This window comes from Rhinolophus sinicus, linkage group LG02 (genome assembly GCF_036562045.2).
Source record: "Rhinolophus sinicus isolate RSC01 linkage group LG02, ASM3656204v1, whole genome shotgun sequence".
NCBI classification, from domain to species: Eukaryota; Metazoa; Chordata; class Mammalia; order Chiroptera; family Rhinolophidae; genus Rhinolophus; species Rhinolophus sinicus.
In genome coordinates, this window is record NC_133752.1 from 10,699,460 (window position 1) to 10,726,898 (window position 27,439).

The window sequence follows — 27,439 nt, forward strand, 5'->3', positions numbered from 1 at the left end:
GCATGCCTCCAGCCAGCTTACCTGCTGTTAAAAGATAATTTTCCAACCATTTAAAAATCATGACTCTTATACATATATAAAAATGAATACATGTTAAAGATTTTCTTTAACTCATGAAACAGATAGTTATTAGAACTAGTTCAAAAGAGAATTCTGAGAACCCACACACTTACAGATGAGACATACTGAAATGCATGTGCAGGTGGAGACAAAACTGGCTTTTCCACAGGAGAGAGAGTGCTGTCAATTGAACTTCTACTGGACAGAATATACTTTGTATATCTGTACACAAAACTTGTATTATAGCATTGCGTAACAATTTTCAGAGTTGTGAAAGAATTTCCCTGAAATCTGAATCAGATAACCCAGAGAAGTCTCCACACACTTTCTGGACAATGCATAGGTTTTCACTGAAGCACCACTTTCCCCCACATGGTTCAGTCTTTCTCCACCTTTGACTCCAATCTCTGTCAATCGTACTAAAACATAGCTTTTACCTCCCCCGCCCTTCCCCAGCCCGCTTCTACAAAGAACATCATTGAGGCCATGTTGACTCCCACATCTATAATAAACTCTTCCAGCCTTTCAAAATCTTTTCATCCAGCATCACTGTCTTTTACAACCACCTTTTATTCCAGGAAGGCCTGATCCCTACACCCCAAGCCAAGCCAAAACCCTCCCACACACTCCTCCATATCCCGATGGTCTCCTCAGTCATCTACACCCTTCTTATTATCATTTCAATGGCTCATTTCAAGCTCTTTTTAATTTTTGCATTTATCATCTGAAGGCCATAAATGGGAACTATCCTGTTCTTTAATTATCAATGCTACGTCCCTTAGACCTTAATCATGCATTCATTCAAACATTTCATGAACACTTTGTGCATGTGTCAGCTACAGTCTAGACTCTAGATTTAGGCACTGGAAATCCAGAGATGAAAGCCATGGCTCCCAAGATGCCTCGGGGTTACAGACAATGACACACAGGTGATAAGCATTTTGAGACAGGCTGCTTTGGGAGCACAGGGAGGACACCTAACCCAGATATGGAATGTCAGTGTTTCCTGGAGGACAAGGCATCAGACCAAAGTCTTGGTCAAGCAAAGAAGGGGGCAGAATGTGTATGTAACTGGAGCATACGTGTATATAACTGTATGAACTCTATTTTTATAGTCATGATATATCTTGCCTCTACTAGATAGTAAAGTCCGCGAGGCCAGGGACACTTAAATTCTGTTGTACTCCACAGTTTCTAACAGAAAAACATAGTAAACACCTTGTAAACTTAGCGTTTCATGGATGACTAAATCTTACATCCCCAAATGGTCAATAATATTGTTCAGTAAGGATAAAAGTATTTTTTTTTGGGGGGGGGCTGTGAAATTTATTTCTCCCTTATCCCATTAGGCAAATGAAAATGTAAATACTGTGATCCTTGAAAAAAGAGAAAAGTAAATGAGGCTATGCCAGGAAGTAAGTTATCCCTGGCAGAAGCAGCAGAGAAACAAAATGAAACAGACTCCGCTGAAGAGGGATAGTGACAACAGCTCTGCATCATGGTCCCCTCTGAAGCACAGAGACCCCCCTCCATTCGCACGCAAGGTTGAGGGCCAGGTTTTAGAACTGAATTTTTGGGTTGTGGAAACTGAATCTTGATCTTGTTGGAATGGGCAAAGAACTATAAAGTGAATACAAAGATTTCTCTTTTTGAAGTGAATATAGATTAATTCTGGAGAGTGTACTGAGTTTATGATACAACTCTGCTTTACCTAAAGGAGGTGGAAGCCAAAGAGGGCCTATCACCCCCAACTCTCCCAGGCTTAGTGTTGCACCCTTGGACGAGGTGGAAGTTCGAAAAAAATTCAAAAAAGGGACAGGAATAAAAAATACTCACTAGAGGTGACTTCACTTCTACAGTTAGACCTCTGCTGTAGAGCGACGTGTGTCCTCCCATTTCCCTGGTTTCCCCCAGCCCCGCTTCCATCACCGCCCCTCATCTACGTCCTAACACCGACTCCGCCCCCCTCTAGCTCGCTAGTCCTGGAGCCCCGCCTCTTCGCCCAGCCCGCCTGTGCACGCGCACGCTCACGATGGCACACCCCTGAGTCTCCGCCACAGCCTCGCATCCATCCCAGCACCGCCCGCCCCGCCCCCTGGTACCTGCCCCGCCCCTCAGGCGCGCGCCGGCGCGCACGGGAGAAACCCGCCCCTAGAAGCCCTCTCGCCACGCCCCTAGTGCCTGCCAGGCACACTCCTTGCTACCTGCCCCGCCCCCTAGGCGCGCGCCCGCTGCCGCCGGAAGCCCGGCTCCCAGGCGCTCTCCCACCTTCCAGGCACCACGTGCTCGCTGAAGGGCGGCGCCAGGGGCCGAGCCGAGAAGATGTTCTTGCTGACTCTTCCGGCAGCCGGTAGAGTCGCCGTGCGACGTCTTCGGGTGAAGGATTTCTGGGGTCGAGGTCTCGCAACCGCAGACATGACGAAGGTGAGATGCCGCGGCGGGCTCCGGGGCCGCCCCCGAGAGCCCTGCCCGCGGGCCACGGGGCTGCGGGGCGGGTCGAGGCCACGATGTCCCTGGCTTTTGCGCCAAGTTGTAAAAATGGGCTCAAAAGTTCCCTCCCTTTGCAGAGCTCAGCCTGGTTAGGGGCCGGGGGTTCGGGGCTGCCGATCCCGCGAACATTCTCCAGCCGAGGGTGCGCTCTCTTGCTTGGAAGAGTGCTGGGATCCGAACGCTGGGCGAGATGGAGTAGCCGCAGCCACCATTTCCCGAGCTCCCCCTCTGTGCTGTGCCCTGATTTCATTATTTTGTTTAGTCCTCGCAGAAACTCAGGAAAGGAACAGTGCCGCTATTGTTCCCACCTTAGCCAGGAGGTAGCCCAAGTCTGCTGAGGTGAAATGTCCTCTAAGGTCCGGGAGCCGAGCAGCCGGGCTACACACCTCCCGCCCTCCACAGCTCAAGTGGGAGGCCTGGAAAAGACGGGTCCTCCTAGAGTCAACTGCCTGAACGGCTTTCTAGAGAAAAATAGTGCCTCTGTAGGGAAAAAGGCTTTGCAAAGAGAACCATCTCTTTGTGAAATTAAGAGGAGAGCATCTGCCAGAGGAAAAACCTTCTCCACTTAACTGAGCTCCAGAAAATAAGGAAGAAAGTCACTCTTGGGATGTGGAGAATCTGGAAAGGGGACTGGCTGGGTGGAAGGAGAACCAGTCATGCTTGAGGACCAAAAAGAAATGACTGTCCCTGGTGAGGAAGGTTCTACATAGGGCTTGAGCTCAGGTCTCTGGTTATGTCAGATGGCAGAGGGACAGGATGCTTGTCTGGTGCTCTTTCCAACACTGTGTGACATCCTGCCCAGGTAACAGCTGTGTCCTGTCTCCTCCGTTCCTCACTTGGTTCTGTGGAATCTGGGGAATGGGCAGTGTTAGGAAAGTTAGAACCTGGAAAGGTTACCAACGCCAAGGAAACCTGTTTTCTTTGATCTAAAGGACAGGATACGATTTGGTCCAAGTACCAGTGTGGTTTTAGTGGAAAGGACAAAGGACTGAGGGAAGGCATCAGGATTCTCACACAGTTCTATCGTACCCAGGCTAGTATATCAGACCAGGTTTCAGTTTCCTTTTTATCTGTCAGATGAGAAGACTACATGTTCTTGCCACGTCACAGAGTTGCCATAAGGCAGAAAACATTGTTAAATCATAAATTGCCATGCAAAGGCAAATACTGATTCCTAGGTTGACTTCCTAATTTCAGTAATTAGAAGCCACAGAGTGCTGGGCAGAATGCTTTGCTCCCATCCCTGTTTGCAAAGTTGCATCCTTTTTCTCTCTTTCAGCCTGCAAGCTGGCCAGAGTTCTTATTAGTACTGGCAAGTGCAGCCATTGGCTTTACTGGGATAGCATCCCAGAATATCAGATTTGCCTTTGAAGGTTGTAGGGGAGGAAAAACTTACTGCTACTCTCGTAGGTGCTGTGGCTGGGCCTAAGAATGAAACAGACATAAGACATTAACAGGAGAAAAGCATACAAATTTTGTGTGATATTTTTACATGTACATGGGAGCCTTCAAAAGGAAAATGAAGACCCAAAAGCCTTTAAGCCGAAAAGCTTATACACCTTTTTAAACAGAGGATGAGAAATTGTGGGCATGCAACAAGACAGGGGCTTGGGTTACGGGGCAGTAGATTGTGACACAGTGACAAGGAAATAGATGGGGGAAACTAATGGAAGATAAGGGTTATTTCAGTAGATTTGTTTGTACCAGTCCTTTATGGTGTTGATTCCCAGTCTCTGATGATAAGAATGTTCTCTCTTCCTGGTACAGAGAGAGGATCTTCCTTGTGGGAAATTTTATGATCTGCTTTTGGGTAAAAAGTGGGAGGTCGGAGAGCCCTCCCTGTATCTGTTGTGTCTCAGTGCCTGCTGCACAAAGTAATCAATATGACACATTTGGCATATTTTGGAGCGACATGTTTTGAAGTCTTTGAGGTCTGACTTGGTTCCAAATGGAATTGTTTTCTTAAAATGCCTTTCTGCTCTTCTTTAATTAAAAGTGAAGGAAGCCCTTTATGTTGTGAAAACCCTTTCTTGGGCAGGACCATGAAGACCCAGGACAGGTAGGAATTACAGTCTTGATTTGGCAGGAATTGGAAACATTTAGGCAGGACGTGAGTGTAGCCAACTGCCCAGCACCTGCTTCTGTTTTGGCTTTGTTCTTCTGTCCTTGAGGGGGACACGGTTTGGGTGGAACTATTTGCTCCTTCTGGAATTCCGGGGACCCCTGAGTCCCCCTCTAAAGGATCCACCCAAGCTATTCATCTCTTTGCTTGTTCTCAGGGCCTTGTTTTAGGAATCTATACCAAAGAAAAAGAAAATGACGTGCCACAGTTTACAAGTGCAGGAGAGAATTTTGATAAATTGGTGTCTGGAAAGCTGAGAGAAATTTTGAACATGTAAGTATTTGCCTATGGGTCCCAGTTTTTTAAATGCCTTGAAAACAAAAGAGAATGTTTTTTTCTCAGCTTTATTAATAGATTAAAATGCTCGGAAGCGTGCTGGGCAGTATCAGCCCAGTGGAAATGAAAGTTTGTGTCTCCTGGAATGCACTTTGGTACTTTTTGTTTCACTATGTGTGGGTCTACAATTCTGGGAAGTCAGGTCCCCTCAACCCATTACAAACTTATTGTGAAAGCCTGACCCAGAAGGCTCTGGAAAGTACCAGATTTCCTCAGTCCACTCTCCTAGCTCAAATTCTTTTCTTCCCAGCCACCCATCCTCCTTCCCAAAGCCTCTCTCACTTCCTTTAACTCCCCTTCACTTGGGGGGAAATAGTGTCCCTGGGCTAGTTCAACACAGCCTCAGGAGGCTGCTCCTTCCATTGCATATCCTGAGTTCCTTCTGACATCTTAAAGTGCCGGTGCATCTCCTGAGGGTAGAGTTAGAATGCAGATTTTCATTCAGTCAATCTGGGTGGGACTTCTCTGGGATTAGCCAGGGTGTGGGGAAATATTGAAGTTTCAAAGTCCTTCCGAGCTGCAGGCCACATTGGACAGAAATAGAAGTGTCAACATAAGCCTCTGCAACTACATCTTATTCGGGTTATAGATAATATATTGGGATCTAATACGTGGAATCTCATAATGGTATTGCTGTCTAATCATTCGATAACAATCTGCCTCCCCCGTTAGTTTGTGGTCCTTCACCAGTAGACAGCCTTCTCATGTGCCTTGATTAACTCATTGATTGCAAAGCTGACCTGCACAGAGTACAGAACAACCTGCCTTCCTGACTGTTTAAACAGTTCTGCACCAGGGCGTCCAGGCCCTGACTCTAGTCCTGCGTTGCCACCTAGTTTGTTTAGCAGTTGCTCAGTGTCCCACTTGCAGATAAGCCCCCACAAACAACCTCCACGCCAGACACACCGCAGTCGGGCCAGCCACATAAGTTGGTATCTTATATCTTAGAAAACTGTAGAATTCCGTTCGGCCTTCATCTAGTGCTCGGCTCTCCTCTGCAGCCACACATTCCCCATCTGTGGTATCTCTTTCTATATTTCAAATAAGTTTGTATTACATCTAGTCTGGAAGTTTGCTAAGTAGTTTTTGAGCTAGAATTAAAAGTGCTGCATCAGAGAGATCTGGCCTGAGAGAATTCTGTGTTTTGATAAAAGCATAAGTGCAGCAAATTCACAGAAACAGCACAGTGTTTTAATAATGCGAAATGACATATGTATATATGTCACTTCTCCAGGGAACAGAGCAAACTAATTTTTTGAAACACTATTCCCTCTTGTTTCAGATCTGGACCACCTCTGAAGGCTGGCAAAACCCGAACCTTTTATGGTCTGCATGAGGTATGAGCTGAGGATAGGGTTTATCTGGCAAACCCTTGGTGCACACCTATTACTATATATGCCAAGGAGTGTGGCTGCATAGTCATATTAGATTGTATGTATAGTCTGTCCTAGTGTTGAATATGATTTATAAGATTGTAAAGAGGCAAATCACTGTCAAAAAGTACCGCCTCTCTCGTATTCCTCAATCTTCAGGCTTTCTTTGTTCAGTTGCCAGCGTTGGGGAGCTCTTACATAGAATTATTTACAGGATTATCCTCACTCTCCCTTTCAAACACTCTTGTAATATTTTACAAGATGCAGGGCTAAAAACCCAGCTACCAGTTAGTTTCACGGTGATTTTGCTCTGAGCTGTGGTTAAGGTGGTCATGTGGGAGCCTGCGTACCACTCCTTGCTGGAAAGGAATGCTTTAAAGATGGAAAGTGGCTGATTTGGTGTGTTTGCCAAACAGGATTTCCCCAGCGTGGTGGTGGTCGGCCTCGGCAAAAAGGCGGCTGGAGTGGATGACCAGGAAAACTGGCATGAAGGCAAAGAAAACATCAGAGTGGCCGTTGCAGGTTATTTTACTTTTGATGTTTATTTAATATTGATGGAGATTCCCAAGGGGTCTACTTTTTAAGATTATCCGCCTTCCCTCTTTTGGTCATCTTACCATCACCATCCCTTCCACGTTCACAGAGAAATAACTCTTCTGAACGAATGTTCAGTTTCCCTTACCTGATATTCATATTTCTTTCTTTACATTTCTTGGGAGGTTTCATGACCATTTGTTCACTCTCTCAGTATTGACTATAGAGACTCTGTTTTACCAGAAAGTTCTGGTGTGTGGATTTTTTTTTTCTTTTGTAATGCAACCCTGGTATAATACAATTTTTAAATCACACAGAGTCCTCAGAGAAAATAGACACAAAGTGTGGGGTGCTTGTTCATCACTAGTTGCCAAAGGCCACAGTTTGTCATGTGGCTGGTTTAAAAGTTGAGTCCCATTGAGTCCCTTCAGAGCTGAGCAGCAGGACGAGGGCTTCACCACAGAGACTGTGTGTGTAAAGATGCTTTGAAAGCATTGCTGAGGCGGTGGAAATTAGCTGAGTTGAGCTTTGGTCCCAGGTGTATACCATATGTGATTGTTAAATTTACTTTCAAAGTTCATGTTGGATGATTATTTCATAACTTTTAGAACGGACTCTGGCCAGTTCCTTGGATATGATTTCAATGTCCTCACTCCTGTCATTTTTAATATGGCAAGCTCCTGGTGACTGGGACGCTTCATCAGGAAATCCTAGTTTCAGAAGTAATACTAGCAATAGTGGCCACTCCACACCAAGCCAGACCAGTTATTTGATCTGTCAGTCTGTCCTCCCACAGCTTGTGAGGTGTGTGCACATCCTCATTTTACCTAAGAGGAAACGGGGGCATAGAAGTTCAAGTGTCAGAACTGAGAATTGAAACCCCGTCCTGTTGTTTGCTCGGCACACCACACCATGCCTCTGCCTCCTGCTATTCGAGTTGTCTCTAACTCTGATTTTCTGGTTCCTCTGTCCTTTTGAAGCGGGGTGCAGGCAGATTCAAGACCTGGAGATCTCGTCTGTGGAGGTCGATCCCTGTGGAGATGCCCAGGCGGCTGCGGAAGGGGCAGTGCTCGGTCTTTATGAGTTTGATGACCTCAAGCAGAAAAAGAAGGTGGTTGTGTCGGCAAAGCTCCATGGAAGGTGAGCGAACAAAGCTAAGATCAGGGCTGCATTCCCTGGGGTTCTGACAGTGGGGGCTTTGGATTGAGCTGCCTGCCTTTCAGTATCAGGCACGGCTGTGCAGCCTGTCTGTGACCTTCCCCATCTCCTTAGCCATCTTCAGAGTATGGTATCAGTCCCCATGTTCTGCTCCTGGCTCTCGTCATGCGCATGTCCCCCATGACTCCCTAGGCCCCTCCATGCTTACTGGTTACTAGGAGGCGACTCCAAGTTAGCTCCCCAGTGAGGGAGGGAACGAGATGACAGACAGGTCCCAGCAGCTGTCAGTCCAGATCATTTGCATTTAACCAGCATCTGCCTGCACTGCTGAATGCCAGAGCTACACAGGTGAAGGGATGAGGAGCTAGCCCTCATGGTCTGATGGGGCACCTCATCTTTCGGCAGGTTTATTGAGTACATGTTACATCCCTGGCCTGTTCTGGAAGACAAGGCCCCTGCTGTCAGGAGCAGACAGTGTAAGCCTCTCAGGAGATGGTGCTGTGGGACAGTGGGGGTCTTGGCATAGCCCACTGGTTGGCAGCTATGCTGTGATGGTGAAGAATAAGGGCTCTGAGACCCGTCAGCTGGGCTTTGCATCCTGGCTCCCCCACTTACTGGCTGGGTGACCCCAGTTAAGTGACCAGAACCTCTCTCTGCTTCCTTTTCATTTGTTCAGTGGCATCATAATTTCTGATTTCATAGGGTTTTTATAATGATCGAAAGGCACACCTGGCAAGTGAGCAGCACGTGATAAAGCCCCGAACGATGAGGTGTTTTATCTACCTCCACGCCGCCCATACTCCTGTTGTGCACAGGAAGAGCTAGGATCAAGATGCATGTCCGCCCTTTTCTCTCTTAAAGCTGATTCTTGCCCTGTGAGGGGTTGTTGTTCAGAGGCCTAACCCAGGCCCACGTTAGGCAGAAAGCCGACAGGTCCCGTCAGCACGGAGCAGTCTACCCTTTCTGCAGTTAGCACTTGGGGCTGCGTCATTTCTGACAGCAAAGGAGGACGAAACGGGCCTGTTTGTGGAAACCTCTTTCATCAACTGTGTGGTAGATTTAGGGCCCCATCAGTCCAACCCCTTTTTTGTACAGATGAGGATTCTGAAGTGAAACGCCTGCCCAGGTCCCATGTGTCCATCGTTTTTGTAGTCTTCCTTTTCGATTTTGACCGTCAGTGCTTGGAGAAGTTGCCTGACAGTGACCGTGTGCTTTCTTCTGCCAGCGGGGACCAGGAGGCCTGGCAGAAAGGGGTCCTCTTTGCTTCAGGCCAGAACTTGGCACGCCAGTTGATGGAGACTCCTGCCAATGAGATGACGCCAACCAGATTTGCTGAAATCATTGAGAAGAATCTCAAAGGTGCTAGTAGTAAAACAGAGGTCCACATCAGGTAATTCAGGATTATGCTTTAAACTCACAGGCACAGCTGGGAGGAGCCTTAGAGATCCTAAAATCCAGCTCCTTTAACTTTCAGAGGAGTGACTTGTTGACTTGTAACTTGAGGCCAGAGAGGTGAGACCACCCACTAGTGGCCACACACAAGCTGGGATGTGGGCTCAGAGATTCTATCATATCTTTCCTTGCCTTTGAGAGAGTGTTATGACTTCAGACTACAGACGCTGTGTGTGTGCGTGTGTGTGTGTGTGTGTACACACGTGTATTTTATAACAGCTTTATTGAGATATAATTCACATACCATAGAGCTGACCCACGTAAACTGTACAGTTTGATGATTTCTAGTATATTCATGGAGTTGTGCTACCATCGCAATCAAGGTGAGAACATGTTCATCCCAAAGGGAAAGCTGGTACCCATTGGAAATCACTCTGCATTCCCCTGTCCCCGCAGCTATCATTTCAAGCACATTTGGGTTATATCTCCCTTTTGGATACTATGATTAATGCTGCTGTGAGCATTAGCGTACAAATGTTTTCATGTCTCTTGGGTATGTGCCTAGGAGTTGAATTGTTGGCTCAGATGGTAACTCTAACTTTTTGAGGAACTTATATATTTTGTTCTGTTTTGGTGAATTCCTCCTATCTTTTCTCTTCTGACACAAGTGAGGAACATAGCATGCCTGCCCGGGTGGAATGAGAATCTGCCTTGTAGGTACCTGAGCTAGCAGTGCTGCTGTGTCCCAAGGCGGCCCTGGGGTGTCATGCACAGCTTGGCTGGTGGGCGTAAAAGGCTGCTCCTCCAGCTTCCATTACCTCTCAGTGCCCATAACCTACCCATAACCCTGTCCATAACCCTTTAAGCAAACCAAAATAAATTGAGAGATATTTGCTTTACATAAAGAATCTCCACTATCAAGATTGTTTCTCAAGGAAACATCCATTTAAAAGAATTCTTCAGTATTTAATTGTTATTGGAGTTCACTTCCCCTCCCTGCCCCAGGAAAACCTTTCTAGTCTAGATAGACTGAAGAAAAAATGCAATCTGTAGAAAACATGGTACTGAGAGCTAGGGAGAAGCTTTGGATGGTTACATACATTCAATCTGTAGCAACGTTTAGTCCCTGTAAAGGAGTCTCAGCAAAGGCTCTTGTTTATGGGAGGAGACACCAGAGCTCCTTGGTGTCTGCAGATTGTGGCCGTGTGGTTACACATCAGTGACAGCACCTCCTGTGCGCCTGGGCATTTGGCATACAGCGATGGATGGCGGTGGTCCTTGTTCTGAGAAGTGAGGACCCCGTAGGAAGGAATAGGCAGGTGGAGGAGGCGTGCTGCAGGAGCAGAGGCTGGGGGAATTGGGGAAGAGTCGGAAAGGCTTGCCAACAAAATGGTGCCTAAGCAGAGTCTGGAGGTTGGCTTAGAAGCTAACAGCCAAAGAGAGGGGGGCTGGGTGTTTCAAGTGGGGAAGCACATGTGCAGAGGCCGTTCAGGGAGCTGCAAGGCTGGTGGCAGAGCAAAGGGAGGTCGGCCAGAGCCGGCGAGTGTTAGGTGGACAGAGTGTGACCCATTCAACTGAGACAGCTGTGCCCAACCCCCTCTAGGTGAGTGCAGCTCAAAATACTGACAGTACTTCCAAAAGGGTAGGCCTTTAATAAAACATTAAAGACGGAGTTTGTGATTAAAAATGCCCACATTATATAGCCTGTTCCTTTTGAAGGGATTTTTTATTGCTCTAGCTCCCATTTTTATTTTACTTTCCCTCTGAAGTTCAGTGGCCATCTCGCCATGGTGCAATCCTGGTTTAATAGTTTCAAGAAATGGACAGGCAAGTGCAAAAGGAGCGTTCCCTGGATGTGGTTGTTGCTGGTCTCTCTGTAGGAGTATAGGATTTCTCTTGGCCTACTTATGTGGCCAGAAATCAATACAAAGCCCTTTTGTACCCCCGACCGAGAAGGAATAGGAATATGGCCTGTTTTCTGGTTGGCACTCAAGACTATACCCATTATATCGCCCCCTTGATCCGGTGATTATTAGGTAATAAATAACTAGTTTTCCCACTTCAATCAGACATCTCAAACTGTGATTGACACAGTGAGAAATAGTGTTGTCATACTATTGTCTTGTCACATTGAAAAGATTGGACTCCAGCAGTTCTAAAAAAGCAAAGAAATAGGATATTTTAGTTCAGTTAGTGAAGTGTAGCTTTGTTGAGTTTTTGTTGGGTGATTGGTTGGTTTTGTCTTTTTTAGAAATGCCAAACAGTAAAGCAGTGGACCCCTTAATTATCTTAAACAAGCATCCTGTACGGTTTCAGAGCCTTATCTTTACATTAAAACTTCAGAAATATGTGAGTAGGTTAGGGGGAAAAAATCAAGTAAGAATTATTTACTGACTATGCATTATTATCTGACATTTCATTATGTACCAGGCATGAATTTTCTTAGTAATTCTATAGCTAATCTTTTGATGGAGGTATCATTGACCTAATTTTATAGATGAGGAACTGACTCAGAATCAAGTGACTGGGCCAAAAATACACAGAAAGCAAATAGGACGTGATAATTGAAGTACTGACGTGTACATTTTAAGAGCTTGTATGTTACACTTTTTTACAAAATGGATAAGCTTTTTCTAAGTGACTTTGAAAGAGAGATACCGAAGAGTATTTACTTTGTTCCCTTTCTGCCCTGTAGACCCAAGTCCTGGATTGAGGAACAGGAAATGGGGTCATTCCTAAGCGTGGCCAAAGGATCTGATGAGCCTCCAGTCTTCTTGGAAATTCACTACAAAGGCAGCCCCAATGCAAGTGAACCGCCCCTGGTGTTTGTTGGGAAGGGAATTACCTTTGATAGGTATGTCTTTACTGTATCCGTGCTTTGTATTTTGGTGAATGCTTTGTGTGCACTTGTATTATTTAAATTTCATTCAAATAGAAATAAAATCAGCTAAGACACCCACGTATGTTTTTATAAAGACTGCAATATCTTTTAAAATGTTGAAATCATTCAGATTTTTAGTTTAGAAATTTGAATTTCCTTTGCCAGGTAGATGGTGCTTTTATGTGGTGGTTAACCCTTAGCTTATGTATTCTTTTTTAAGAAAGTGGCCTTGGCCCTCTTCTTTGCTACTAATACTGTGCATTGTCCTTTCCCCCATAGTGGTGGCATCTCCATCAAACCTTCTGCAAATATGGACCTCATGAGGGCTGACATGGGAGGAGCTGCCACTATATGTTCAGCCATCGTGTCTGCAGCCAAGCTCAATCTGCCCATTAACGTCATAGGTGCGTGGGCAATGGCATGTGTCTGGGAGCGCTTCTGGAATCCACTCAGATGGTAGAACTGAGACTACACACATGATTTCCCCTAATCTGAAAAAATCAAGAAACGGTTTTTGAATAGCTTATCATCTAGCAGAAGTTATTGAGCTGAGATAACTGTTTTCTTATCTGAACTGATGGAGTTAAATATATTTTGCAATCATGGACTGATTTGTTTTACTTCTGCAAAATGTGGTTAGCAATCGAGGGCACATTATGTCAAGTCTTTGATTTCCTCCAGTGAAAAAAGCCCACTAGTCAGGGTGGAAGGACATTGCTGAATCATTTAGTGCTTACCTCATAGGGTTATGGCCGATCAAATACCATGATCCACAGAAAATGCCTGGAACAGAAAAAGTGCTGTGTACACAACAGCTCCTTGTGTGATACCAGACACAATGCTGGGAGTTTGCCAGGTTTCAGACAGAGAAGGGGGCGGGGGAGACTTAGGTTAAATGACTTGCCCAATGTCACACTCACATCCATGCATGGGCAGGCAGAATTGGAATCCAGGTCTGTCTGACATGCTCCGTACCCGCCAGCCCCCATATCAAGGACGTTTTTTTGCTGAACTTTTTATAAGTTACAGACTAAATGACATGTGAATACCTTACTAAGAACAAGGACATTCTTTGTAATAACAGTACCATTATGACTTCCAAGGATAGATACTGTAATCTAATTCAAACTTCCCAGTTGTCTAAATGTTCATTGCGGGGGGTGTGTGTGTGTGTGTATACACATTTATTTCTATTTATTTTTTTAAATGTAAGAGCCAATGAAGGATCACACATCGCATGTGGTTGCCATGTCTCTTGAGTTTTCTTTAATCTAGAACCCTGTTCCGCCCTTTTTTTCTCTTTCATGACATTGGCAGTTTTGAAGGCTCCAGGCTTGTGTCGTGATGTTCCGGGCTTTGATTTATTTAGTTGTTTCTTCATGATAGAATCAGGCTAGGCTTCTTTGGGAAGAAGCTACATAGGTGATGTGTACTTCCATAGCTGGTGCACATAATGGCAGTTGGGTCACTGGTGATGCTAAATTTGATCACTTGGTTAAGGTGGCATCTATGTCTGGCGTGCTTCTGATGGCCCACCAGTGGCGTCTGTCCCGTAAGTGGCATATTTGGACCTAGCACATTTCATGTTCCTTCATTTATTTTTTTCCCACAGGTTTGGCCCCCCTTTGTGAAAATATGCCCAGCGGTAAGGCCAACAAGCCTGGGGATGTCATTGTAGCCAAGAATGGGAAGACCATACAGGTTTGTAAATAAAGACACAGCCCTCCCCATTCTGGCATTCCAAACACACCTGGAATAGGTGCAGAGCACAGGCTCCGCGTAGGAGAGGGCTGTCTTTACTGCAAGTAGCTTTTCATGCAAAGTCAAAGGTGTTTCTTTATGGGAATTTTAAGAATGTTTTCCCTACATCTTGTTCCTCTTACTTCCTGTATGCTGTATACACAAATTACCATGAATTTGCAGCCAGGCCTGCAGAGCATGGCAAAGCGGTGAAAGTGCAGGCTGTTTTCTGAACATACCTGTGCTGTGATTCACTCTGCAGGTAGGTGTTCAGGTGGAAAACACGGTTCTGAGTCGTGGGCTCAGCACGCCTGTGGAGGTGGCAGCAGGTTCTCTGCTGGGGCCCGTCATGCATGTACATTAGACTGGGCCTCAATTTAAATGAAGGGAGTACAATATATATAAAGTTGCTGACAGTGCATAAGTCTCATTTCTGGAGGTCCAGGCTGTGCCTTCACTGTAACTTTCTTAAACTCTGCATCCTATTTGTTCTCAGAAATCTTGAGATTTTTTCCCCCTTCTTGTTATTAACGTGTTGGTAAAATAGAGCAGACATTTTCTATTCATTTCAGCTTCCAAAGTCATCAGTTCTGGTACAGGGGTTATTAAATTATATTTGCTCTTCAAATTAATTATATTCCTATTCTAATTTAAGTATGTCTTTGATACTCAATGACAAGTATCAAAGCAAGTCCCACCAGCTTTTTCTCACTTATAAATTGAACATTGTTTTGAGTGTCTAATTTTGATACTCCTTTCTGGTATTATCTTACAACCCCCCCCCTTTTTTTTTTTGACCCTTTTCTTTGCAGGTGGACAACACGGATGCTGAGGGGAGGCTCATCCTGGCCGACGCGCTCTGTTACGCACACACCTTCAACCCGAAGGTCATCATCAACGCCGCTACCCTCACAGGTCAGTTTTTCCTGCCTTTGTTTGAAGAAGGTGGGTCGTACTTGTTGGCGTCCAGCGCACACATTGTACTCAGGGCACTGTTTTGCTGAAGTTTGGCTCGCTCCATTTGCATTTAAAGATCTTTCACCAGAGGAATTGCTCTGTAGTTGTAAACTGTTTTGAACATTAGGTTTGTTATTGTAAAACATGCCAGGCTCTACCTTTAAAATAAGAAATAACAAGTGGGTCAGATCAGCCCTTCCCGAGTGACATCCAAAAACGATCCTAAAACACGTTTTGTTATATTATCATTTGATACACATCTGAAATTAGTGATAAATCCCAAAAATCAACTTTTTTTGTTTTGTTTTTTCAAATTAATAATGACGTATCTGCTGCCCACTGAGCTGTCTGACTTTTTTGTACTTGATGTTGTACAGAAATAAAACCAAGTCAGCCAGCCTTGGGCAAGTTACAGGACCCTTCCAGCATCATTACCTGGGGACAATTCTATCTGGAGTTGTGAAGATTGGAGGGTTTTTGGCAAGCCCCTTTAACACAGCGCCCCCATGTGGCCGCACTGGGTGAGGGAAGGCCATTCCACCACCGGCTCCATTGAATAATGGATAAATTCCTAAAGGACCAACAGTGGGCATTGCTTTATTGCAAAAACCCCAATGTTCATAATCTTTCATCCAACAGTTCTCTTTCTAGGAGTCCATTCTGTCTGTGTCTCTTATAAGATTAAAATTCAGATCACTTTGTATCCTTTGTTTTTAATTCTTCCCCTGGTCACGTGAGTCTACTTTAGCAGAGCTTTTTCTTTAGACCCGATTGTGTGGGTCTAATAGTCCACAGATGTATTTGCTAAGCGTCCTTTTTAAAGCTGGAGTCACAGTATTTTCATGGTCCTTTGTCTCCCTGTTCAGTTCAGCGAACACTTGAAGCTGAATGATGGAGGTGCTGGGGCAGGTGTTCGGGGACAGTGAGGTGGATGGTAGTAAGTGAGGAATCACGGCTCCTACCTTTTTTACAGCATGAGGGTTTGAGAAGGTGGGAAAGTTGGTCCCCGGTAACTAAGGCAGCCTGATCAGGGAGCCAACCTTCACATCACCCTGGCCTTGGCCTTCTCTGAAAGCTATTGATAGTGCAAGTTCACTTCAGTACCCCAAAACTTACTGAGCCCCTTCTGAGCTCAAGCTGGAATTAAAGGGGAGGATAAGAAACCATTCCCAACCCTGAATTAGTGGCAGAAGGAAGTACATAGTCTTTAGAGAATTTGTCCTCCTCCTAATAGCATGTACTTTGGACAGAGCCTCAGTTGTCTCATCTGTAGAAGGGTATATATAATTGCCCCTTGTTGACAGGCGGGCTTTCTGTGAAGATTAAGTGAGATGATACAGGTTGATGTGCCTGGCCTGGCAGACACTGAACCAATCTTTCTAGTTCAGGGGACAGCCATTCACTCATGGTACTTCTCTTCATTTTCTCAATGCATGTTGTGGCGTTGGATGGGCTGAGAGTGGTGACATCGGCACCTTCCTTGGAGCTTTGATGTTTCTTCTATACTATGAGTGATTTTGGTAACACTGCTCAGTTAGCACCTCAATGTACAGCTCCAAATGTTCTTTGTGAAAAAATCGAAGCCATGCCTCTGCAATGCGTAGTTCTGAAATTGGTACTGGTACTCGCTCTATAATTATGTAGAAAATAATTTTCTAAAGTGGATGATGAAATCATCTTTAGAGCCATGATCCCAGTCAGATCATACAAAAAAAATTTTTTTTCCCCATCTTCCGCCCACCCCCGACTCTGGTTCAAGCCCTTGTTTCTCAGTCTAGTTGTGTAGGACGCAGCTCCCTGGCCAATGCTGGTATTATGTTGGTCGCCAGCCGTCAGTCGCTCATGGCAGCCTGCTGCTCACGATGGCTGCTGGCCACTCACGTTGGCCACTCATATTGGCCACTGGCCGTTCCTGGCAGCACACAGCAGCCCACGCTGACCTCTGGCTACTCCCAGCAGCCCAGCTCCAGGGAGAACCGTTGTTCACAATCTTAGTTGTAGAGGGCGCAGCTCACTGGCCCATGTGGGAATCGTACCTGCGACCTCGGCGTTAGGAGCACTCTGCTCCTTCCACCTGAGCCAGCGGGCCGGCTCATATTAAATATTTGTGCTTACCATTTTCTATTTCTTTAAGAGAAGATGTCACATTCTTATTTGAGGTCAGTTATCTTTTCTGTGAGAAACTTAAACACTGATGCAAGACTTTCGGGGTTGATAGGAATGTTGAGGGCAAGTGAATAGTTATGGGAAAAAGCCACTAATTTGAAAAGTAAAGCATTAATGTGTACATGTGACTCTAGATGTGTGCCCGCCTCCCCCAGTCACATAGACAGACTGTAGGAAGGGAGCAGCCAGCACCTGGCATGGTGCCTGGTACACAGTAGATACCAGGTGAGTGGTTGTTGCCACCGCATGTATGTAAGTCCTGCTGGTGGCTGGAGATAACAGAGGTGGGTCTGAACAAAACTACTTTCAAACATTTGTTTACAAAAGACAAATAAATGTTTCAAGCATAAAAGGAAGAACACATACTTGGACATACACAGTATGGTCTTAATTATTTTTTTTTAATCTTAGAAAAATATCTGCAAGGAAATATGAAAAATATGTGATGGTTATCCCTGGGATGAGGTTATTGGTGATCACTGATATAGGTTGGTGCAAAGGTAATTGCGGTTTAAAAGGTTAAAAATAATTGCAAAAACCGCAGTTACTTTTGCACCAAACTAATAATTGAGGATTTTTCAATTTTTAACCTTTGAAACTGCAATTATTTTTGCACCAACCTAATTTTTCCTTTTTTTGCATTTTCCTTAATAATTGAAGGTGAATTCTAGTTTGAGAAACCAGAAAGCAATTAAATATATACAGTAAGGATTTCCTAAGCTTATCTATTGTTAAAAATGAGGGATACATTAAAATAGGGTTAAAGGCTAAAGTTCTGTTCTGAGCAGCAGAGGAACCCAACAAGCGGAAGAGACTGACCTCTGACCTCCGATGGGTTGTGTCTTGCAGGTGCCATGGACATAGCTTTGGGATCCAGTGCCACTGGGGTCTTTACGAATTCATCCTGGTTGTGGAACAAATTATTTGAGGTAGGAATAATATATAGAGGCCTAAACTATACAGATGATTAATGTAGTCTAGCCTTAGAATGATGTATTTCTTTCCCCCCGTGTTAAAGTGATTTTTATGTTGTAGATTTGCCTTTGAACTAAAAACGCAATACACTCGATTTAGAGTGCTTTGAGTTTTCTATAAATGTTCCAAAATTAGTGACACCACCGTCCTCCTCCAGTAGCCTCAGAATGATGCGACAATGACTCACAGATACCATGGCTGTACTGTAGAACCTCTGAGGTAGAAAGGTAGTGAGGACAGCTTTGTAAAGGAAGGAAGGGCCTTTGACGAAGGCGTGTGGTGGGCTCTGGAGGTGAGCCTGTGAGTGGGGCTTGCGCTGGTCCATTAGCAGGTGATGAGGGCAACTTCTGACGGCTGTGCTCTGTGCCTCCTCCGTGCCCTTCACTGGGCAGTCTCCCCTCAGCCCCAGCCCCATACCTTCGCTCACTGCCCTCAGCTTCCCACTGCTGAACCCACTGTTAGCCTCACGTAGGCTGTCTAGAGCTAGCATATAACTCTGATCTCTTGGTGACACCCTGCTCTTGGCTTCTGTGATAATCTCTTCTGGTTCCCTCCTTCAGCTTCGTTTTCTGGCATTTTCCTTCGTCTTCCCCTTTGGTGGGTGTTCAGTCCTGGGCCACACACCCTTCTTTGTGTTCACGGTCCTTACCCGGAAACTCACCTGTTCCCATGGCTTCAGCCAGCACCTGTCTGCTGACTGCTCCCATCTCTCTCCTGAGCTTCAGAGAACCCTGTGTATCCACTCGGCTATGAGACAGCTCCATCGGGCACCTCATTCTTTCAACAAGTACCGTAATTGATGGGAGCTTACTGCGTGCCGTTGGGGAACAACTACAAAAAGTCCCTGAACACATTCTTGATGTTGCTTGAAAGTCCTAAACTTCTTTTTCAGCCTAAACTGCTTCCCCTTCATCACCGTCATCTCGCCATTGGTGAAGCTGGACCCTCCCAAGCTCTGAGGTCCTCAGCGCAGGTGTCTCCTTCCAGCCTGGGCTGTGGCCCTCTGCTCCACCCCCATGCACTCCGTCTATCACAGCACCCACAACATTGTCGGGCTTGATTTTTTTAAAATTTAAACTTCTTTAATTAAGGTGACATGTGCATAAAAATTACTGAAATAACAGGCAACAGTCCACAGCATTCTCCAGTGTGTTTTCCGGGAGGTAACCACCTTCAACCCTTGGCTGATTAATCTGATATTTACTCGGATCTCAAATAACAGCTTGTATTGCTGCTTCCTGACTTTTCACTTTTGGGTCTTATCTTTGACCACAGTGTATTTTGAAAACACACCCTTTGATGGTTCAGATATTAAATTTCTTTATGTTTAACCCCTAGTGGTGATCAGAAGTTCAGTAAATGATTAAGGAAGGGATCGGTGTGTCAATGATTACATGAGTGAATGAGGTCACCTTGTCTTAGAATCTGGTCTTCGGTGGTACAGTTCCAGACATGTGTTCCCCCAGCTCACCAAGATAACAAACATCAGGGAGACTTTTTTACAGCCTGGACATACTACAGGATGCCAGCTTAATAATATAAACTGAGACCCATAATATTAGTTTGATGATGTTAACAAATGTCCTACACACGTGTGGGATAATTTTACAACAGATTTGGTTTCTTTTATAATTCTTAAGTATTTAATTAATGATTAACTACTTCTGGAACCTGCTGTATAGTTTGTTTTCCTTCCTGCATGGAGCACTTTACACTCAGCACTGTGAATTTACTCAGAACCTACTTCATCCAGTCTTCCAACTGTTACGCCTATTTGTTCTCTAGGCCAGTGTTGACACAGGGGACCGTGTCTGGAGGATGCCTCTGTTTGAACATTATACAAGACAGGTTGTAGATTGCCAGCTTGCTGACATTAATAACATTGGAAAATACAGGTATGTAAAGTGACCTATAAAAGTACATTTTACAGTCATCATTGATTGCCAGAATCACCTTTTTCAATTTTATTCCCTTTCACAAAAAGTTTAACTGTCCAGTTTTCTTTTGATGTAGTGCTCATAAACATTAATTTCTAATGTCTTTAATTTTCAAGATATTTCCCAGCTGGTTCTCACAATTTTGCATGCTTTCAAATCTAAAGGTCATTTTAGACAAATGGTAAGGGAAGAGATGGATAGTATGGGAACTCATTACCTGGGGTGAAGGGATTTATCCTTCACTGCTTAAAGCTGTATCTGAGGAGAACTATCTGGAAGGGATTTCTGGGCTAACTTCTTCGTAGGTCTCAGAAGCTTGACTTTTGCACTCTGGTCATAGAGCCTACTTAGCAAGAATGGAGGACCTTACTTTAATAAAATGCTCAGGGCACGTCTACAAGGGGTAGGATAATGCTTTTGTCTTTTTCTCATCAAAATGGCTTTTGTCTTCAGATCTGGAGGAGCATGCACAGCTGCAGCGTTCCTGAAAGAATTTGTGACTCATCCGAAGTGGGCGCATTTAGACATTGCTGGCGTGATGACCAACAAAGACGAGATTCCGTACCTGCGGAAGGGCATGACTGGGAGGCCCACCAGGACGCTGATAGAGTTCTTGCTTCGCTTCAGCCGAGACGGCGCTTAGTGCGGCTCCTCTAAATCCCTTCGTTCTGTCTTACACGGGCGGTTGGGCTTCAAAATATTTTGGAATGGATGGCAATCTTTTCAAGGAAACAAAGGATGGTATTTAAAAATGTACAATACAATGAAATTTGTATGCCTTGATTTTTTTTTTCATTTGTATGCAGAGATTTTAAAATATAAAGCTAACATGTTGCTTGGCAAAGATTTTTAAGATAGTCTATATATGATGATGAATTTTTAAAAAACCTATCTAATCACTTTTTAGACTGTTTTTAATTGAGGAGCAAAATTGTATTTCAGATTGGTGATGCCAGGAACACAAACTGCAAGTTAGTATGCAGTTGTCAGAAACAATAAATGCAGCATTTTATGCTCTCTGCTGTGGCTCCGGTATTTACTTATGTTACTGTAAACCCAGTGACTACTGTAACACCGCGTCTCTTTCGGCCTTGTGTGTAATTCAGTTGAGCATGGTGATACAGGTAGTTTTCTGTATGAGCACTATGGGGCACTGTGATGAGCTTATCAGTTTGTGAGGTAGGTAGTATTATCCCCATACAACAGATGAGGAAAATGAGACACAGAGAAGGTTAGTAACATGACAATGTCACCAAGCTAGTAAGTGGGAGAGTGGAGATTTAAACCCAGACAGTTTTTCTCGAGAGCATTCTTCATTGGTAACTGTAATGCTTTTAGTTCAGTGACTCGAATGCATGTGGAGTTTATTTGAAATACTGAAATAGAGGTCCGGCTAGGGCAGCTAAGTGCTGCCGCAGGCTACCGTGTGCTGCCATGAGCAGCCGGCAGCTGGCGAGAGCTGCTGTGAGCTGCCATGAGCTGCTGTGAGCTGTGAGCTGCCCTGAGCTGCTCACCAACGATCGGCGACCGACTGCCGCAGCCTGGGGGAACACAAGGCTCATAATACCATCATGGGCCAGGGAGCTGTGTCCTACACAACTAGACTGAGAACGGTTTGAATCAGCGGGGGGGGGGGAAATACTGAAATAGAAACAAGACCATAGAAGGGACTGTTGGTAAGTAAATGATGGGCTTACCACCTGGGACTACAGCCAGTCAAAATTCCATTGGTGCAGATTTTGAAAACAGCTTTCCTCTGTTTTACTTTTGTATGGAGTGAGTCAAATTACCTATGCATAGGATGTATGCCTTTTTTCTTAAGACTTTGAAACATTTGACAGGAAAAGCTCTTTATGGAATTATTTTAAATATTTTTAAAACTCGACATGTAAGAAGATATTGTTAGGGATCTAGCTCGTTTATGAAAAGGTTGTAGAAATGGCCATCCATATTCATGTTGTTAGAATTAAAGAAAATAAGGCAGGAATAGTGAGTACACAGATTCCTCTTGGGTATCCATGTCCAGAAACTACCTTGTCAGGAAAGAAGGAATTAGAAGGTGGGATTACCAGCTTGTGAAGGAAAACTAAACACATTTAGATTCTCAGGGATTCAGAAAGCCAAGTTAGGGATATGATGGAAGGCTTTCTATCAAGGGCCTTTTATAAATAAAAGAACAATAGAACTCCTGTGTTTACGAACGTGAGATACAAAAGGCTTGGTGTAGCCCTGGATTCATGTGCGTGTCTAACCTGGTCGATGCCCATGCCTCTGGCTGCCTGGTATTCCACAGACCCTTGGCTGACCTAAGCAGCATGCACCACGCTCAGGCAGGTGGTATTATGTGCATCTGTGCCGGTGAGGACAGAGCGTGGCTGTGGAGAGCAGCAAATCCAAACCAGTGGTTTCAAACATAGTCGCATTAAAAGGTGGCTGAAATAGGCAATCCAAAACTCGAGCAGCCCCATGGCCATCAGAAACTCAGGCTTGAAAATGTGCCTCAAGGCTCCCTCCACCCAGGCAGCTGGTGGGGCTGCCGGCTACAGTAAGATGAGGAAAGGGCACAAGGCCAAAGGGATGCAATCTCCTAACACATTTTAAGGAGCTTTCACTGAAGTCCCACTTAACACTCGTGCTGATACCACCCACCATGGTTGGATACATAAGTCATGCTTGGTGCCAAGGATTTGGGGAGATATAGATGAAGATTAGCTGGGTGCATTTATCACCCTGATAGGAGGAAGAGAGAGTGCACAGGAGATGAGCAAATAACAGTCTTTATGAGCCCATTGTAGAGATGAGGAACCTAAATCTCAATGAGAAGTAAACTGCTAATGCCTGCGAACTACAAAGGAGAAAAAACAGAACCCAGATCAACCGATCTGCAAAGCCCAGCATCTGCACCTTAACACATGGCCTTGAGCTTAAGAAGCCATTACTGAGCGTAGTGCAGTATATAAGCCCTTGCTATAAAGGGACAGCGCGTATTTAAGTGCAGTGAGGGCAGGTACCATGTCTCCTTTATTACTGGATCTCTGCGTAGGACCCAAAACTGTTGAGTGTCAGTATTGGTTGCATGAATGGATGAAAAATAATGGGATGGAAATGAACTTGATGAACTCCTGGCAGTTAAAAGGAGGTTTTAAGATTACAGTGGAGTAAATCCAGAAATGCCCTCATACCCTACATGGTCACATGTTATTATTTTGGAGTGAAGGATTCATTGATTCAGCAAACGTTTGTTCCATGCCCACCCTGTGCCAGACATGGTAGAAGCTGCTTGGAATGGCAAAGTAGACAAATGTAGGTTGAAGGAAGAGTTAAACTATGCCCAATCACTGGGTGGTATGTCACTTAGACAGCACTGGCCTGACCACTGCCTTGGGGCCCTGTCTCTGCTGCTGGCCATTCTATGACTGCAGCTCTGCCACTCGAGCTTTCGGCCCCTCCTCTTCATCAGGATCCTAGGGAAACGTGAGCTCACTAAACCCTGTCTTCAAGTAAGTTATAATCAGCAATTGCATTACCAGTTGGCTTTTTTGCTAAGCAAATCATGGAGTTTGACTGCATCTCACACCACCTCTGCCGTCTGCCTCAACTGCCCTAGTACAAATCACCATCCTCTCTCTGGATTACTAGATTGCTCCTAGATGACTGCTTTCCAGGTCCTGCCTCCACTTGCTTGCTTCTATTTCTGTATCAGTGAAGAGAGAATTTCTGAACAAATTACATCATGTTACTTGTCTTTTCTCAACGTTATTCCGTCTATACTAGGCACTGTGTTCAACTCCCTACGTGCATGACCTCTTTCTCAGTAATCTTTCCAAGGCAGTGTTCTCCCGTTTTCTAAATGAGAAAATTTTCAGCAAAATCCAAATGCTTCATCCGTGCCCTATTCTGGGGTGAATCTAAGAGAGAGACCACTGCCCATGCTCTCAGGCAACTTACTCCTGGTTAGGTAAGCATGAGATACAGTCCTGTAATGAGCCAGACATTAAAAGCATTTGCAAAAAAGTAAAATGATGCCACTCTCCTCATTCATTTATTTTTGGTTTTGGAAAATAGGTGTATTTTTACTTAAAAGAGTATGTCAACATGTAATAGGTTTTTGAACAAAGTCTTTTAAATTCAGTTTTAATAGGTAAATATTTTCCTATTTTGAGTTTTAATAGGTAAATAATGGCTGCCATAACCCACATAAACAAAAACGCTTGGGGTCCCCAACAGGTTTTAGGAATACAAAGGGGTCCTGAGACCCAAAAAAGTTGGAGAACTGCTGAAGTAGACTACTTCCCTCCTGGCATTCTAATTTTGTTCAATCGACAATATTTATTATGCCTATTTTATGCCAGGTTCAGTTCCTGGTGTTGGGCGTACAGGAGAAGAGAGGCAGGCCCTCGGTGTGTACATGTGTGTCTTCTTCTCTATGAAGAAGAAAACAAACAAGATAATTGCAGACAATGTTTAAATGTTGTGAAGAAAATTAAACAGGGTAAAGTGGCTGAGAGTGTAGGTTTAATTTAGATTGAGGCCAGGAAGATGACCTGTGGTCTGAGACTATTTGGCAAATGAAAGTCCCTGCTTTTACTCTGACCACTTACACCCTGCCTTACTCTGGCCCTGCTGGCTTTTCTGTGGTTCCTTAAATATGGTAGGCAAGCTCCTTCAAGGACCCCTCTGTCTGGAAAGCTTTCCTAGCTAAAATTCCACTCCAATCATTTCAGTGCAGATCTCCCTGGAGAGGCCTTTTCCAACCATCTATCTCAAATCCATCCTTAGCCATCCCCTGACCGGGTTTCATTTGTCATCTTAGCACTTATCTCTACATGGTATTGCTACATATACACTTAGGCGTTTGTCTCTCTCCCCCAAAAACAATAGTAAACTCCACGAGGGCAGAGAGTTGGGATGAGTGCTATAACCCACAGCTCATTAAATAGTACCTGGGACAGGAGAGCTCAGTAAGTGTGTTGGATTATCACATATATAACTGTAAAATTAAATATAATGAAAACATATTTACTTTCTGAAAAGATAAATGCAAACATTAAAGCAAGTTATTAAAATATTAGCATAGTGACTTTCTCTTTGATGTAACCATAAATACCTAAGGGGAACAGTGCCAGGCTGTCATTCGGGGTCTCTGGTCCCGCTCCCCACATAAGGCCGCAGGACATGGTGAGGCCAAAAAGGCACACAAACGGAGCCATAGATGGGGGAGTCACACCACTATATTCTCGCTGGCGGCCGGGCGAGACACACAAAATGGGATCCACACGATCCACAATTCGCCGTCCACTTCTCTGCCTGCCAACCAACCAACCAACGCAGCCACGGCAGTTATATCAGTGGAACTGGCCAACTGGTTACAGCTGATGGCCATCTATTACCCGAGCCAGCACCTTTCCACATGACCCCGAGAGCCTGGAAACTGCTCTCTGGGACTCTGTCCCCACACTCCACCCCTCCAGGGTCTCGCCTCACAATCTACACGACAAGCGTCTTCCGCGAGGGGCCCTGTGTCAGGAACCCAGCTCATGAGAAAATGTTTCAGTCCAGTTCAAGTAATGTCCCAGGGGCTGTCCCTTGATGTCCATCTACTTTCTGGGCACAGCCAGAGGTCCCAGGGCACCGCTAGGATTCTCAGGGTACCACCAGTCTTTCTGGGCACAGCCAGGGCTGTTACATATTCTCGACGGTGGCTGATCAAGACACAGGAAGCAAACATCTGCCTGCACCACTACATAGTGGTACGTTCCCAAGCAAACAGTCAAGCGGTCCATCAAATCAGGGATGGAAGGCAATTCCCCATAGCCCACAGTCATTCGCCAGGGCTGTGCATCGGCCCCACAACGTGTGTCCTCTCCTAAGGTGAGGGCTCCAAGTCCTCCCAACCTGGGGGTGAGGGACGACCTTGACCTCACCCGCATCCTCCACCGAGGATTCAGCAAGTGTTTCCTCCTGAGACTACAAGTCCCGCATCTGGGCCCCCTCAGCAAGCACTTCGGCAGCCCACACGGCGGCAACGATCTTCCCCTTCTCCTGCCTATGCTCAACCGTCCACATCTTTCCACCCCTCCATGGGGGCCCAACTCCTGAGAACAGTGGCCACCGGGCACCACACACTGTGTGGGCACCACCTGTCCTCCTGCCCAGAGACAGACACAATTCCTACCTGACCGGAATCCTGCTCACCGTGCCAAGTATCTGAGTGGGTGGAGGCCTCAGTGCAAGATGTCTGCAACCGTCGGAGCCTACGGAGCCTACGCAGCAGCAGACCACCAAGAGGAAGATGACGCTTGCTTTGGCCAACACGGTGGCGTGCCATCAGGAGGCTCCAGAGGACCACCAATTCACTGAGGGGTCACGTTTCTCCCAGGCAGATTGCACTTCCTGCTCCCGGCGCCGCTCCCCACGGGCTTCCTGAGACTGAGCGTTCACACGCACAAGCTGCTCCACCAGCCTTCGGAGAGCTCTGGCTGGCACCATATCCTGCTCGCTGCGCCATGTGTCATGCGAGGTCTCTGGTCCCTCTCCCCACATAAGAACACAGGATATGGACAGGCCAAAAAGGAACACCCATGGAGCCATAGGTAGGGGAGTCACACTACTATATTCTCACTGGTGGCCAGGCGAGACACACGAAGTGGAATCCACACGATCCGCAATCTTCTGTCCACTACTCTGCCTGCCAACCAACCAATCAACCAATGTAGCCACGGCAGTTACATTGGTGGCTAATTGGCTAACTGGTTACAGCTGATGGTCAATTAGCCACAGCTGATGGCCACCTACTACCAGAGCCAGCAGCTTTCCACGTGAGCCCGAGAGCCTGGAAACTGCTCCCTGGGACTCTGTTCCCACACAGGCACATGGATAAGGAAACTCAACAATGTTAGTCGTTTTTGTGACCTGTCTCTCCAGAAAGTGCCTGTTTGTTCCTGTTATACTCACAGTGACTGGATTATTAATTGTACACAGTAAACTCTCAATAAGTGAGGAGTGAATGGGTTCCTCCCATTTTTTACCGGCCGGTAAACTTGAGCGCAGAGAGACAGGCTCTTGGCCAAAGCCACTCCAAGCGCTAAGGGCGAAGCCGGGACCAGCAGTATCCTGACTCCCGCGGGAGGGCTCGCTCCACCGTAGTTATTGGTTCTCCGCTCCACACAACGGTGTCAAATCCGGTCAAAGCCCTCCATTCTCAAGTTGAGAAAAATAAAAGGAAAAGCCAGGCGGCCTGCGCGCCCAGAAGGAGGAGGAGACCAAAGCATCAAACAATCACTTTCCCCCACATCCAACAGACCGCTCCCGGGAACCC

The 27,439-nt window shown here is 45.5% G+C and overlaps 2 protein-coding genes across 2 annotated transcripts in view; one reads left to right on the forward strand and one right to left on the reverse strand.

The window, feature by feature from the left end:
* QDPR (quinoid dihydropteridine reductase) overlaps window positions 1-2,022 on the reverse strand; it is a 49,252-nt gene extending 47,230 nt beyond the window's left edge. Inside the window, exon 1 of the mRNA XM_074321676.1 lies at window positions 1,897-2,022. Within this exon, the coding sequence (XP_074177777.1) occupies window positions 1,897-1,986 (90 nt within the window). The 5' untranslated portion in view covers window positions 1,987-2,022. The remainder of the gene's footprint in view (window positions 1-1,896) is intronic.
* A 296-nt stretch (window positions 2,023-2,318) lies between these two features.
* LAP3 (leucine aminopeptidase 3) lies at window positions 2,319-21,140 on the forward strand. The gene is made up of 13 exons (XM_019744438.2): window positions 2,319-2,484; window positions 4,830-4,945; window positions 6,291-6,345; window positions 6,798-6,903; window positions 7,896-8,055; window positions 9,299-9,463; window positions 12,161-12,319; window positions 12,626-12,750; window positions 13,959-14,047; window positions 14,899-15,001; window positions 18,059-18,138; window positions 19,970-20,079; window positions 20,575-21,140. Exons 1-13 carry the CDS (start codon window positions 2,383-2,385, stop codon window positions 20,762-20,764), a joined length of 1,560 nt encoding a protein of 519 aa, XP_019599997.2. The 5' UTR covers window positions 2,319-2,382; the 3' UTR covers window positions 20,765-21,140.
* The last annotated feature ends 6,299 nt before the right edge of the window (window positions 21,141-27,439 follow it).